Source organism: Oncorhynchus keta, chromosome 14 (genome assembly GCF_023373465.1).
Source record: "Oncorhynchus keta strain PuntledgeMale-10-30-2019 chromosome 14, Oket_V2, whole genome shotgun sequence".
Classification (NCBI taxonomy): Eukaryota; Metazoa; Chordata; class Actinopteri; order Salmoniformes; family Salmonidae; genus Oncorhynchus; species Oncorhynchus keta.
In genome coordinates this window covers 42,033,471-42,047,417 of record NC_068434.1, presented here as the reverse complement: position 1 = coordinate 42,047,417, position 13,947 = coordinate 42,033,471, and the positions used below count along the sequence as shown (strand labels likewise).

General features: G+C 46.4%; 1 protein-coding gene across 2 annotated transcripts in view; it reads right to left on the bottom strand.

Moving 5' to 3' along the window:
* Positions 1 to 13,947, bottom strand: part of ptch1 (patched 1) — a 77,992-nt gene that overhangs the window by 25,077 nt on the left and 38,968 nt on the right. For both annotated transcript variants that reach the window (XM_052461786.1, XM_052461785.1), the window contains exons 13-16: positions 9,114 to 9,232; positions 8,126 to 8,756; positions 7,183 to 7,492; positions 3,752 to 3,894 (exon numbers count right to left, since the gene is read on the bottom strand). In XM_052461786.1, the coding sequence (XP_052317746.1) occupies positions 3,752 to 3,894; positions 7,183 to 7,492; positions 8,126 to 8,756; positions 9,114 to 9,232 (1,203 nt within the window). The remainder of the gene's footprint in view (positions 1 to 3,751; positions 3,895 to 7,182; positions 7,493 to 8,125; positions 8,757 to 9,113; positions 9,233 to 13,947) is intronic.

Here is a 13,947-nt window from a genome sequence, read left to right as displayed (position 1 = left end):
TCAATCCCCCCTGTACACAGATGCTACTCTCTGTTTGTTTGTTATCTATGCATAGTCACTTCACCCCCACCTACATGTACAGATTACCTCAACTAGCCTGTAACCCCGCACCCCTCGGTACCGGTGCCCCTGTATATAGTGTTGTTATTGTTATTGTTGTATTCGGCGCATGTGACAAATAAAGTTTGATTTGATTTGAGATAGGGTCATACAGTATCTTCCCTAGGCAGTTGATAGGCTTGCTTTGTAGTAATCATCAAATAGTCACCTGGTTAGTGTGGGCGACGTACGATCCCACACCCACCTGGTTTAGATAAAGAAGTTTTGATCACACTGTACACCCACCTGGTTTAGATAAAGGAGTTTTTATCATACTGTACACCCACCTGGTTTAGATAAAGGAGTTTTGATCATACTGTACACCCACCTGGTTTAGATAAATGAGTTTTGATCATACTGTACACCCACCTGGTTTAGATAAAGGAGTTTTGATCATACTGTACACCCACCTGGTTTAGATAAAGGAGTTTTGATCATACTGTACACCCACCTGGTTTAGATAAAGGAGTTTTGATCATACTGTACACCCACCTGGTTTAGATAAAGGAGTTTTGATCATACTGTACACCCACCTGGTTTAGATAAAGGAGTTTTGATCATACTGTACACCCACCTGGTTTAGATAAAGAATTTTTGATCATACTGTACACCCACCTGGTTTAGATAAAGGAGTTTTGATCATACTGTACACCCACCTGGTTTAGATAAAGGAGTTTTGATCATACTGTACACCCACCTGGTTTAGATAAAGGAGTTTTGATCATACTGTACACCCACCTGGTTTAGATAAAGGAGTTTTTATCATACTGTACACCCACCTAGTTTAGATAAAATAGTCTTTATCATACTGTACACCCACCTAGTTGAAGTGAATGGGTTTTGATCGAAAAACTCACTTTCTTTAATAAATGGGTTGGAGACAAGGCACGTGGTTGAAGTAAATGGGTTTAGCCTGGGTTTAATAAGTGGGTTTCACCTGGTTGAAGTGAATGGGTTTAGCCTGGTTTTAATAAGTGGGTTTCACCTGGTTGAAGTGAATGGGTTTAGCCTGGGTTTAATAAGTGGGTTTCACCTGGTTGAAGTGAATGGGTTTAGCCTGGTTTTAATAAGTGGATTTCACCTGGTTGAAGTGAATGGGTTTAGCCTGGGTTTAATAAGTGGGTTTCACCTGGTTGAAGTGAATGGGTTTAGCCTGGTTTTAATAAGTGGATTTCACCTGGTTGAAGTGAATGGGTTTAGCCTGGGTTTAATAAGTGGGTTTCACCTGGTTGAAGTGAATGGGTTTAGCCTGGTTTTAATAAGTGGATTTCACCTGGTTGAAGTGAATGGGTTTAGCCTGGTTTTAATAAGTGGGTTTCACCTGGTTGAAGTGAATGGGTTTAGCCTGGGTTTAATAAGTGGGTTTCACCTGGTTGAAGTGAATGGGTTTAGCCTGGTTTTAATAAGTGGATTTCACCTGGTTGAAGTGAATGGGTTTAGCCTGGTTTTAATAAGTGTGTTTCACCTGGTTGAAGTGAATGGGTTTAGCCTGGGTTTAATAAGTGGGTTTCACCTGGTTGAAGTGAATGGGTTTAGCCTGGGTTTAATAAGTGGGTTTCACCTGGTTGAAGTTAATGGGTTTAGCCTGGTTTTAATAAGTGGGTTTCACCTGGTTGAAGTGAAAAGGGTTTTTCCTGGTAATAGCCCTTGACACTCGTACCCGTATACAAGTTGAAACTGGCAGATTTGGCCACTGATAAGCGCCTAAATTGGAACGCAGAGGCTGTACAGTAACATGCTATATATGACGTCAGAGCTCTGCGCGTCACACTGCTGTGTGAGATTTGACTGACAGCCGTTCTGAGCTTGAGCACCACACGCGACAAGAAGTTGCCCACATCCCTCCAGCTAATTGAGCAACTTTTTAAAAAATTATAATAATAACATTTTTTTTTTGAATGTTGTCTGAGTAAGGGAAATGAGAGAAATGAGGGAAATGACGAGGACTAGAGACGTTGAGGATTATAATAAACACCCGTCCAAACGTGCACTTCACATTTCTATATCATAAAAGTCATGTAATATACAGTGTCAGTGCTTAATGATCACTACGTTTGATGTACAATTACTAGATGACATGGCATTATACCCTGGGTTGTCCTGAACAGAATGAGCCTGTGTTTGTTGTAATTGTGAAGAAAATTTGGCGCGGACCATACAACTGAATGAACTCATGACTCCATTCCATGCTCCCCAAATCTGTTTCTCTGAATTGCCTTGCGAAAGCCTAACACTGTAAGATCGTATTTTATAATTTCGCTAGTCATGTTGGCAATAGAACAAGCTTTCAAATGATTCCCATTTGACCCAGATTGCGATTTATAATGGACCATTTTTGGATTGTGGGGATGCAGGGATGCAGGGCCGTGTTCCAAACCAAACAACTACAAGTGTTCTTGCTCTAGTTCCTCAAGGGCACAGCTAGGAGAGGTCAAAAAAGCTCTTTGTTGTTGAAGACTTTTCTTTGAGTCATAAAAGTGCATGGAAATAACTTAGGAACTGTGCCCACTTTGGAGAGGTGGGTGGTCACTTTGAAACACCAATTAGACCTTCCACTCAAACCCGTGTAATTGTTTTGTCTTATGTTGCACCTACCCCACATTTTCCAAGAATATTCTCATCATGTTACTGAATGTATCCAGATTAATAATATATTTCCTTATCAACAAAACGTGTAAAAAAGTACAGTAAATGTAAAATGCACATAAAATCAACAGTTTAATGTTTGGATTCAGTCTTGTGTCAGGTGAACTGTTGTCTTCTCATTTTACGTCTAATCATTTCCCCATAATCTCCAAACTGGTCCCTTTTAATTGCTACCATAGTTCTGCATGTGCTCATATTTCTTCTATAAGAAACATTTCAATTGAGCCCGATCCATATAGGCCATTTCCCTTGAGTATTAAGGGTTATTAATAGCTGGGTCTCACCTGGTTGAAGTGAATGGGTTTAGCCTGGTATTATTAAGTGACTCTCACCTGGTTGAAGTGAATGGGTTTAGCCTGGTATTATTAAGTGACTCTCACCTGGTTGAAGTGAATGGGTTTAGCCTGGTATTATTAAGTGACTCTCACCTGGTTGAAGTGAATGGGTTTAGCCTGGTATTATTAAGTGACTCTCACCTGGTTGAAGTGAATGGGTTTAGCCTGGTATTATTAAGTGACTCCCACCTGGTTGAAGTGAATGGGTTTAGCCTGACCAGGTTGAAGTGAATGGGTTTCTCACCTGGTTGAAGTGAATGGATTTAGCCTGGTTATTGGGTTTAGCCTGGTATTATTAAGTGACTCTCACCTGGTTGAAGTGAATGGGTTTAGCCTGGTATTATTGAATGGGTTTAGCCTGGTATTATTAAGTGACTCTCACTTGGTTGAAGTGAATGGGTTTAGCCTGGTATTATTAAGTGACTCTCACCTGGTTGAAGTGAATGGGTTTAGCCTGGTATTATTAAGTGACTCTTACCTGGTTGAAGTTAATGGATTTAGCCTGGTATTATTAAGTGACTCTCACCTGGTTGAAGTTGATGGATTTAGCCTGGTATTATTAAGCGGGTCTCACCTGGTTGAAGTGAATGGATTTAGCCTGGTGTTATTTAAGTGACTCTCACCTGGTTGAAGTGAATGGATTTAGCCTGGTATTATTAAGTGACTCTCACCTGGTTGAAGTTGATGGGCTTGTCCCTGCGTCCGGTCTGTACCAGTAGTTTGTAGGCCAGGACCCCGTCGTCTGAACCATTCCTGTAGCTGCTCTGTGTGATCCGACCCGCCTCCCAGTCCTGATCAAACGCTGCCTGCAGACCTGTAGACACACAACCACAACGCAACCATTTCACAACCATAACATAACCAAACATCATAAAACACCCCCCCCCGAAAAAAAAAACATACATCACAGCATACTAAACACAACACCACTTCTCTCTTCAAAAAAATGTAGTTAAACACACAAAACACATGACCACATCAAAAGCATGTTCCACATTCCCCACCAAGACCAACAGACAACATGCTCCATTCAAACTGAAAAACAGGACAACACTCTATTTCTTTTTGAAAGAAGATCAAAACTCTACCACACATCCAAAACGGGCCATGTTTTCCACAACAACCGGTGGGCACGACCGCATTCTTCAAGAGAACTTCTAAAAGCAGACTACGGTCAAAAGGACCGCAAGGCCTTGACCGCACTCTTCAAACAGCGAACAGAGAGAGCGCAGCACTCTGTCCCCCGGAGCAGAGCACCACAACGGAACATGAGCAGTAGCCAGACCGTTGAAGAAGTCATTAGGAGCATGACCAGTCGGTTTCTAACGGACACAAACCAAACACAGCACAACAACATGTGAAGTCTCTCTTCCGGGATATCGACATGCCTTCCTCGGCGAGGCTCTGGCCTGTGGAGATATTGACTACATATAGACATACAAGACAGTAATTGCCTCTTCTGTAGAACTCACTCCATTTCGGTCTCCCGGCAACCTCTTTTTGTCTCACAATTACACAGCAAGACCTCGAACCGGACACACACAACAACAACAACGCCAGCAGCGGGTCTCTCTCTCTCTCTCTCTCTCTCTCTCTCTCTCTCTCTCTCTCTCTCTCTCTCTCTCTCTCTCTCTCTCTCTTCTCTTTCTGTATGGCTGGGGGTTGCTTAGTGTGCTTGTGTCTGCTTGAACTTGAATCTCAGCACAAAGTGCTGAACGTGTTAAATCTCTTCCAAATGGCGATGTGAGACTAGTAATCCAGGGCCTGTTAGTCAAATGTGTTTCAGTTTTAGTCCCACACACTGAGTGGGATAATGGTTGTCTAATTACACACATTTCTCCCCCGCGTACTTTATGAGACCTCACTTAAACGCCTTAAAAGAGGCTGGTACATGGTACATACTGTGCTGGTTAGTGCATTGTACAAGAGCAGGACAAACTCAGTATCCAACTCCGACAAGCTTTCAGGTAGAACAGGCCGAGAATATACCTCTCCACCTCTGTTTCTTAACCTCTTTCCGTCATGCTCTCTATCGCTACCTCTCAATTACTAATTGTTTCATTGCTCTCTCTCTTTTCTGTGTTTCTCTCCTCTTGGCCTCCTGCACTCCCCTCTCCGTTCCCCCTGGCCGGTAGCCTGTTTCTGGGATAGTGTTTTTGGGTCTCCCCTTGCTCGCTGTCTGGGTCCAATTTGTCCAGCCATCTCACTGAGCAATATTAAACACAGCTCTCCGCAACCCACCCACTCTGCAGCTCCCCGCCCAGCCACACACGCGCGCCGCGCACCACACATTCAAGCACACACATACATACGTGTGCAAGCGCGGACGCAGATGAACACACGCGGAAATGTACAAGCACGTCAACCCGCAGCGCATCACCAGCGGTGTGCAGCTGTTGTTTACAGGCGTAGGTCTACGTGATTCCTGTTGCTGGAAAACAGCCGCAGCTCATGAGGATGCCTGTAGAACATGACAGCTCAAAAGTGCACGGTGCAAGCCTGTGTGTTTGTGTGCAGGTACAGTGCATTCGGAAAGTATTCAGACCCCCTTGACTTAGTCCCACATTTTGTGACGTTACAGCCTTGTTCTAAAATGGATTCAATTGTGTCTTTTTTCTCCTTATCAATCTACACACAATACCCCGCATCCTGCAAATATACTCCAAATCAACTGAAATATTACATTTATGTAAGTATTCAGACCCTTTACTCAGTACTTTGTTAAAGCCCCTTTGGCAGTGATTACAGCCTCGAGTCTTCTTGGGTATGAATCTGCAAGCTTGGCACACCTGTATTTGGGGAGTTTCTCCCATTCTTCTTTGCAGATCCTCTCAAGCGTCACTGCACAGCTATATTCAGTTCTCTCCAGAGATGTTTGATTGGGTTCAAGTCCGGTCTTTGGCTGGGCCACTCAAGGACATTCAGAGACTTGTCCCAAAGCCACTCCTGTGTTGACTTGGCTGTGTGTTTAGGATCATTGTCCTGTTGGAAGATGAACCTTCACCCCCAGTCGGAGGTCCTGAGTGCTCTGGAGCAGGTTTTCATCAAGGATCCCTCTGCACTTTGCTCCGTTCATCTTTCCCTCAATCCTGACTAGTCTCCCAGTCCCTGCCGCTGAAAAACATCCCCACAGCATGATGCTGCCACCACCATGCTTCATCGTAGGGATGGTGCCAGGTTTCCTCCAGATGTGACGCTTGGCATTCAGGCCAAAGAGTTCAATCTTGGTTTCATCAGATCAGAGAATCTTGTTTCTCATGTTCTGAGAGTCTTTTATGTGCCTTTTGGCAAACTCTAAGCAGGCTGTCATGTGCCTTTTACTGAGGAGTGGTTTCCGTCTGGCCACTCTACCATAAAGGCCGGATTGGTGGAGTGCTGCAGAGATGGTTGTCCTTCTGGAAGTTTCTCCCATCTCCACAGAGGAACTCTGGAGGTCTGTCAGAGTGACCATGGGGTTCTTGGTCACCTCCCTGGCCAAGGCCCTTCTCCCTCGATTGCTCAGTTTGGCTGGGCGGCCAGCTCTAGGAAGAGTCTTGGTGGTTCCAAACTTCTTCCATTTAAGAGTGAGTGATGAAGGCCACTGTGTTCTTGGGGACTTTCAATTCTGCAGAAATGTTTTGGTACCCTTCCCCAAATCTGTGCCTCAATTCAATCCTGTCTCTGAGCTCTACGGACAATTCCTTTGACCTCATGGCATGGTTTTTGCTATGACATGCACTGTCAACAGAATGTGCCTTTCCAAATAATGTCCAATCAATTGAATTTCCCAAGTGGACTCCAATCAAGTTGTAGAAACATCTCAAGGACGATCAATGGAAACAGGATGGACCTGAGCTCAATTTTGAGTCTCATGGGAAAGGGTCTGAATACATACGTATTCTGTTTTTTGTTTTATAATACATTTGAAAACATTTCTTAAAAACCAGTTTTTTATAGGGTATTGTGTGCAGATTGTTAAAATACATTTTGAGAGAAAACATTTTTTTTTTTTAAAAACCCATTTTAAAATATGTCTGTAACGTAACAAAACGTGGAAAAAGTGAAGGGGTCTGAATACTTTCCTAATGCACCGTACAGTACATGTGTATTGTATATGCCTCACCTTGCAGCCAGTCCCTGAAGTAGTGGAGCCACATGAGTGGCAGCTGGCCGTTGTCCTCCCTCAGTACGTAGTGGATCGTGTTGAAGCGACAGTGCAGCTGGTAGAGCAGGGGCTGGGCCTGGGAGTACTCCGCCCGCTGGGTCACCACGTACATGTTGTAGAAGGAGAAGAACTTGAACTGGGCCCCGATGAAGTCGTACTCGCTGGTCTCCCTGGGAACGATGTCGGTCAGCTCCAGCCCGTCCCGTACCCGTGTGGTCCCGTACAGACTGACCCCCAGCAGGACCAGGAACAGCAGGATGACCACCACCTGAAGAGAGGGAGGGACAGAGGGAGGGAGGGAGGAGGGGGGAGAGGGGGAGATAAGTGCACAGCATGCCGAACATGGGTGGCCCTTTACAGACTGAAACCCAACGGCCACAGAAACATCCCACGTTCCAAAGTGAACTAGAGTGGAGTGTTGAGATGGGCCCCGGTCAAAATAAGCGCACTATGTAGGGAACATGATGCCATTTGTGACGCAGTCAAGAGCATGTAAATACCGCTGGCAGGACCTGCTTTACTCTCCCAGTTTAGTCACCCATCTCAACACTCCAGCCAGCATAATGTAGTGTCTGTCTGACCACAGACTGAGTCAGTCAGGTCAGGAGGTCAGTTTAAGGGCCCACCCAGGAGAGAAGACAGACCACAGACTGAAAGCCAGGTCTACCTCCGCTGTAAGATATTTGACTACTAGAACGTACTCTAACTTACTACTGAAGCTCTGTGGTTAGATAGGTCTGACTCAGCAGGCTCTGCGAGCCACCGCTGGGGAGGAACACACAAGTGTGTCCGCAGGCGCGCACGCGCACACACACACACACACACACACACACACACACACACACACACACACACACACACGCACACACACACACACACGCACACACACACACACACTGACCTTGGTGGTGGGCTGCAGTAGGAAGGGGGCGTAGTGTTTCTCTGCGAAGGAGGCCAGGGTCCATCGGGAGCAGGGGGGCTCCAGACAGCGCAGCCCCAGAGAGGCCTCTCCAAACTGGGACAGCAGATCCCTGGTGGAGCTGGCACTCTCCCCTGACACACACACCCCCTCCCCCGCCTGGGGGGAGACAGGGGGAACGCCAGAGGAGGACGGGGGAGGAGGGAACGGGACTGAGCCGGAACCACGCCCACCGTTGTTGTTGTTCAGGTTGCCGTGACTACTGCTACTCCCACTCCGGCTGTGATGGTTGCTATGGTGGGTGTTGTTGCCATGAACACCGTGACTGGCGTTGGGGTTGTTGGCGGGGCAGGTGGCTGCGGGTGTAAACGGTTGTACGGAGATCTGGGACCTGGGTTCGGCCGTAGTGTAGAAGGCCTGAGTCCTGGGGTCGTACTCTGTCCTCAGCTGGACAGTAGACTGCATGGTGATCTGAGTCTGCTGGGAGAAACCATGGCTGCTGTAGGAGGGAGGGGGGGTGCGGAAGGTGGTAGGAGGGGGGCTGTAGTGACTGCCGTCTGCTCCATCCAGGTAAGCCTGGGGCTCGATCTGGATCACCCTGTTAGCACATGGGCTGGAGAGACACAGACAGACAGACAGACAGACAGACAGACAGACAGACAGACAGACAGACAGACAGACAGACAGACAGACAGACAGATGTTTGGTATATGTGCACGTGTGTACTTCTGGGAGTGTATTGACTGTGTGTTATGGAGCTGAACATGCACAGACAGGCAGGTGATGTTTAACAAAGAGAGAGAAGGATAAACAGACAGACAGAGAGCACACTCTAAACAGTAATTAAAGGATCAGTTAGGGAAGTTGAGGTAGAGATACACTCAGCTGTAATCACATGGAAAAATACGACACACCTTTATGAACCCCAGGGTGGGGAGAGATATACAGTGTGTGTGTGTGTGTGTGTTACCTGTAGAAGCAGCAGAAGATGTCAAAGCGCCGGTCTTCTCTGCGATACAGGTCCATACTGAGGATGGCAGGGAAGATGAGCAGTACCATGGCAAAGTTAAACACCACCACCACCGCAGCCTGGCCAGGAGAACACACACACACACACACGCACGCACGCACGCACGCACACGCACACGCACACGCACACACACACACACACACACACACACACACACACACACACACACACACACACACACACACACACACACACACACAGGGAACATTTGGTTAACTTATCAGACTGCCATGAGTTGGGAGGGGGTAGTTTATAGAGTTCCTACAGGGGTCTACACGGAATATGCAAACCAAGCCGAGGAAGCGCAGTGCAGTGTCGCTTCTCGTCTCAAAAAGGGCGTCTCCTTATAGCGTGCTCGGGCACTACCGTGTCACGTGATAATTGTAACGCGTCCTATCATACTTTCCGTGACCGTGGGGGCCGTGTTGTGTCGGCAGTGAAGCTTGCTTGCTTCCTTGATCTGATCTATGGGCTATAGGTTATCGCATGAAATCAGCCTATTTTGCATTGATAAGCAAATATAAGTTGTGTTGTGACAAGGTATGGGGTGGTATACAGAAGATACCCCTATTTGGTAAAATACCAAGTCCATATTATGGCAAGAACAGCTCAAATAAACAAAGAAAAATTACAGTCCATCATTACTTTAAGACATGAAGGTCGGTGAATTCGGAAAATGTCAAGAACTTTGATAGTTTCTTCAAGCGCGGTCTCAAAAAACGTCAAGCGCTATGATGAAACTGGCTCTCATGAGGACCGCCACAGGAAAGGAAGACCCAGAGTTACCTCTGCTGTTCATTAGAGTTACCAGCTTCAGAAATTGCAGCCCAAATAAATGCTTCACAGAGTTCAAGTAAGAGACACATCTCAACATAAACTGCTCAGAGGAGACTGTGTGAATCAGACCTTCATGGTCGAAATGCTGCAAAGAAACCACTACTAAAGGACACCAATAAGAAGAGACTTGCTTGGGCCAGGAAACACAAGCAATGGCCATTAGACCGATGGAAATCTGTCCTTTGGTCTGATGAGTCCAAATTTCAGATTTTTGGTTCCAACCACCGTGCCTTTGTGAGCTGAATAGCAGGTGAACAGATGATCTCTGCATGCGTGGTTCCCACCATGAAGCATGAAGGAGGTGTGATGGTGCTTTGCCGGTGACGCTGTCTGTGACTCATTTAGAATTCAAGGCACACTTAACCAGCATGGCTACCACAGCATTATGCAGCGATATGCCATCTCATCTGGTTTGGGCTTAGTGGGACTATCATTTGTTTTTCAACAGGACAATGACCTAAAACACACCTCCAGGCTGTGTAAAGGCTATTTGACCAAGAAGGAGAGTGATGGAGTGCTGCATCAGATGACCTGGCCTCCACAATCACCCGACCTCAACCTAATTAAGATGGTTTGGGATGAGTTGGACTGCAGACTGAAGGAAAAGCAAACAACAAGTGCTCAGCATATGTGGGAACTCCTTCAATACCTTTGTTAAAGTATTGCAGGTGAAGCTGGTTGAGAGAATGCCAAGAGTGTTCAAAGCAAAAGGTGGCTACTTTGAAAAATGTCAAATATAAAATATATTTAGATTTTTTTTTTTTTTTTTACCCCTTTTTTTCTCCCCAATTTCATGGTATCCAATTGTTGTAGTAGCTACTATCTTGTCTCATCGCTACAACTCCCGTACGGGCTCAGGAGAGACGAAGGTTGAAAGTCATGCGTCCTCCGATACACAACCCAACCAGCTGTACTGCTTCTTAACACAGCGCACATCCAACCCGGAAGCCAGCCGCACCAATGTGTCGGAGGATACACCTGGCAACCTTGGTCAGCGCTCACTGCGCCTGGCCCGCCACAGGAGTCACTGGTGCGCGATGAGACAAGGACATCCCTACTGACCAAGCCCTCCCTAACCCGGACGACGCTAGGCCAATTGTGCGTCGCCCCACGGACCTCCCGATCGCGGCCGGTTACGACAGAGGCTGAGCGCGAACCCAGGGACTCTGATGGCACAGCTGGCGCTGCAGTACAGTGCCCTTAACCACTGCGCCACCCGGGAGGCGTTTAAACACATTATTCCATATGATTCCATATTCCATATGTGTTATTTCATAGTTTTGATGTCTTCAATATTCTACAATGTAGAACATTTAAAAAAATAACATCCAGGACCTATATACTAGGCGGTGTCAGAGGAAAGCCTATACAATTGTCAGACTCCAGTCACCCAAGTTATAGACTGTTTTCTCTGCACTCGCTGTTTGTTTGTTATCTATGCAGAGTCACTTCGTCCCCACCTACATGTACAGATTACCTTAACTAACCTGTACCCCTGCACACTGACTTGGTACTGGTGCCCCCTGTATAATAGCCTCGTTATTGTTATTCTTATCGTGTTACTTTTTATTTTGTTTATTTTTTACCCTTAGTTTATTTAGTAAATATTTTGAAATGGATTGTTGGTTAAGGGCTTGTAAGTAAGCATTTCACGGTAAAGTCTACACTTGTTGTACTCGGCGCATGTGACAAATAAAATTGCATTGGATTTGATCTGAATGAGTAGGTGTGTCCAAACTTTTGACTGGTACTGTATATAAAAATGTACATGTAAAACGTCTATGTCAAATGTATGTACTGTATACGCAGCAGAAGCTGTAAAAAACGGAAAAAAACTTCAAAGATATGTGTCCTCCGAAGACGGGTGGCGGTGGATGGGTTAATAAAAAAAGAAGGAAAAAAATAAGAAGGAAAAAAAAAGAGTGTGAGTGTGTAAGAGGAGAACATGAGAGAAAATAAAATGAGAGAGAGTGTCGTGTGTAGCTCTTAGAGCCGTAAAGAGTAGAGGGTGGGGGTTGGGGTTAGGCTGGGGCCCTGCCCAGAGTACAATCTGGATCCTGTGTAGCTGCCAGACCACTGAACACACACACGCACACACACACACACACACACACACACACACACACACACACACACACACACACACACACACACACACACACACACACACACACACACACACACACACACACACACACACACACTAAGTCCTGTGTGTGTGCCAGGCCACCCAAGGAGACAGAGGCCTGCAGGGCTTGAGGTGATGAACAGGCGCAACGGCTCAGAGACAACACACACCCCTACACACACACGCACGCACCCAAGAACACACTCTCTCACACACGCACACACACACACACTCTCTCTCACACACACACACACACACACACACACACACACACACACACACACACACACACACACACACGCGGGATCTCACTACTGCCAGTTTACAGCAACCCATTCCATCCCACTGTAACCACGCCTTAACACCAACCAGACACACACACACACACCGCTCCCCCTCTCTCATTCCTTACCTTCCTTACCTCACAAGTCTCAATTCCATGCACAGCACAAGAACGCGAGAAAGGTAGAGAGAGAAAAAGGAGAGAGAGGCATGAGGGTGAGGGGAGGGAGTAAGATGGAGGAGGGAGAAAGAACGGAACACATAGATTCCTAGTCTGACCACACAAACACATCACATTTCTGTTGCTCCCGGCTCCGTAAGGATTTTCCTAATGAAATCAACCTCTAAACACACACAAACACACCAGGTGTGGCCAATGGCTGACCCCAGTAAAGAGACTGGAGCTGCAGTGTGGCTTATCTTCCTCTCTTTGTCTAGCTCAGATCCACACTCTTTTGTTTCTTCCAGACTGAAGGAGGGGAGGAAATGGAGAGATGTGATAAAGAGAGAGAGAGAGAAAAAAGAGAGACGAATCCCTCAGTTCCAGAGAGGAGTAGACTGGAGGAAGTTGTTAATGCTGATAAAGACAAGAATGTGCTTTCAGACACACGCACGCACTCCCACGCATGCCTGCACACACGCACGCACGCACGCACGCACGCACGCACGCACACACACACACACACACACACACACACACACACACCTCCATGTATGGTATTTGTCTGTGATGTGTGTCCTGGTTCTATCAGACCTTTGGGCTAAGTAGAGCATGTTTGACAGACCCCTGTACTAAAGCCATCTGTCCACATATACTAATATCAGAGTAAAGTCTCGCCTGCATCGGGGGGGGGGTTACGTGTAGGTGGGTGTGTGAGTTGTGTACGTCCAGACATATCTGCGGCGTGGTATGTGTAGCGTGCAGCTGGGCTTGTTGTCAGGGCAATGGCACAGGAACTCAACCACCTCTTCCTTGGGTCAGAGGTCAAACATCAGTGTGTGTGTGTGTGTGTGTGTGTGTGTGTGTATGTGTGTGTGTCAAGGTATTCCGCCACACGCACAGATGAGAGAGAGTAGAAGCAGATAGATGGACATGGCATATAGATGAGGAGAGAGGATGACTGATCTCTCTAACCCCCAGCATTTTCTAACTGTTTCCTCTGTCACCCCCCTCTATCTCTTTGTGGTGTGATGACATTACTAATTAATGACAGATCTGAGTTAGGACCCCCCCCAACCCTCCTAGCACCCCCATCCTACTCCCCTCTAACCTCTCTCTCTACCTACCTCCCACACTGGTTCCACAAGCACACACACACACACATGGATTGGGTTACGTGGACCCAATCGGGACAGATATTGGGCCCACCACTAATCAAATCCCATGGGTCGACTACAACACAACCTTACCGTGAAATGCTTACTTTACAAGCCCTTAACCAACAATACATTTCAAAATATTTACTAAATAAACTAAAGTCAAAAATAAATCAAATAAAAAGTAACACAAATAAAATAACCGGTACA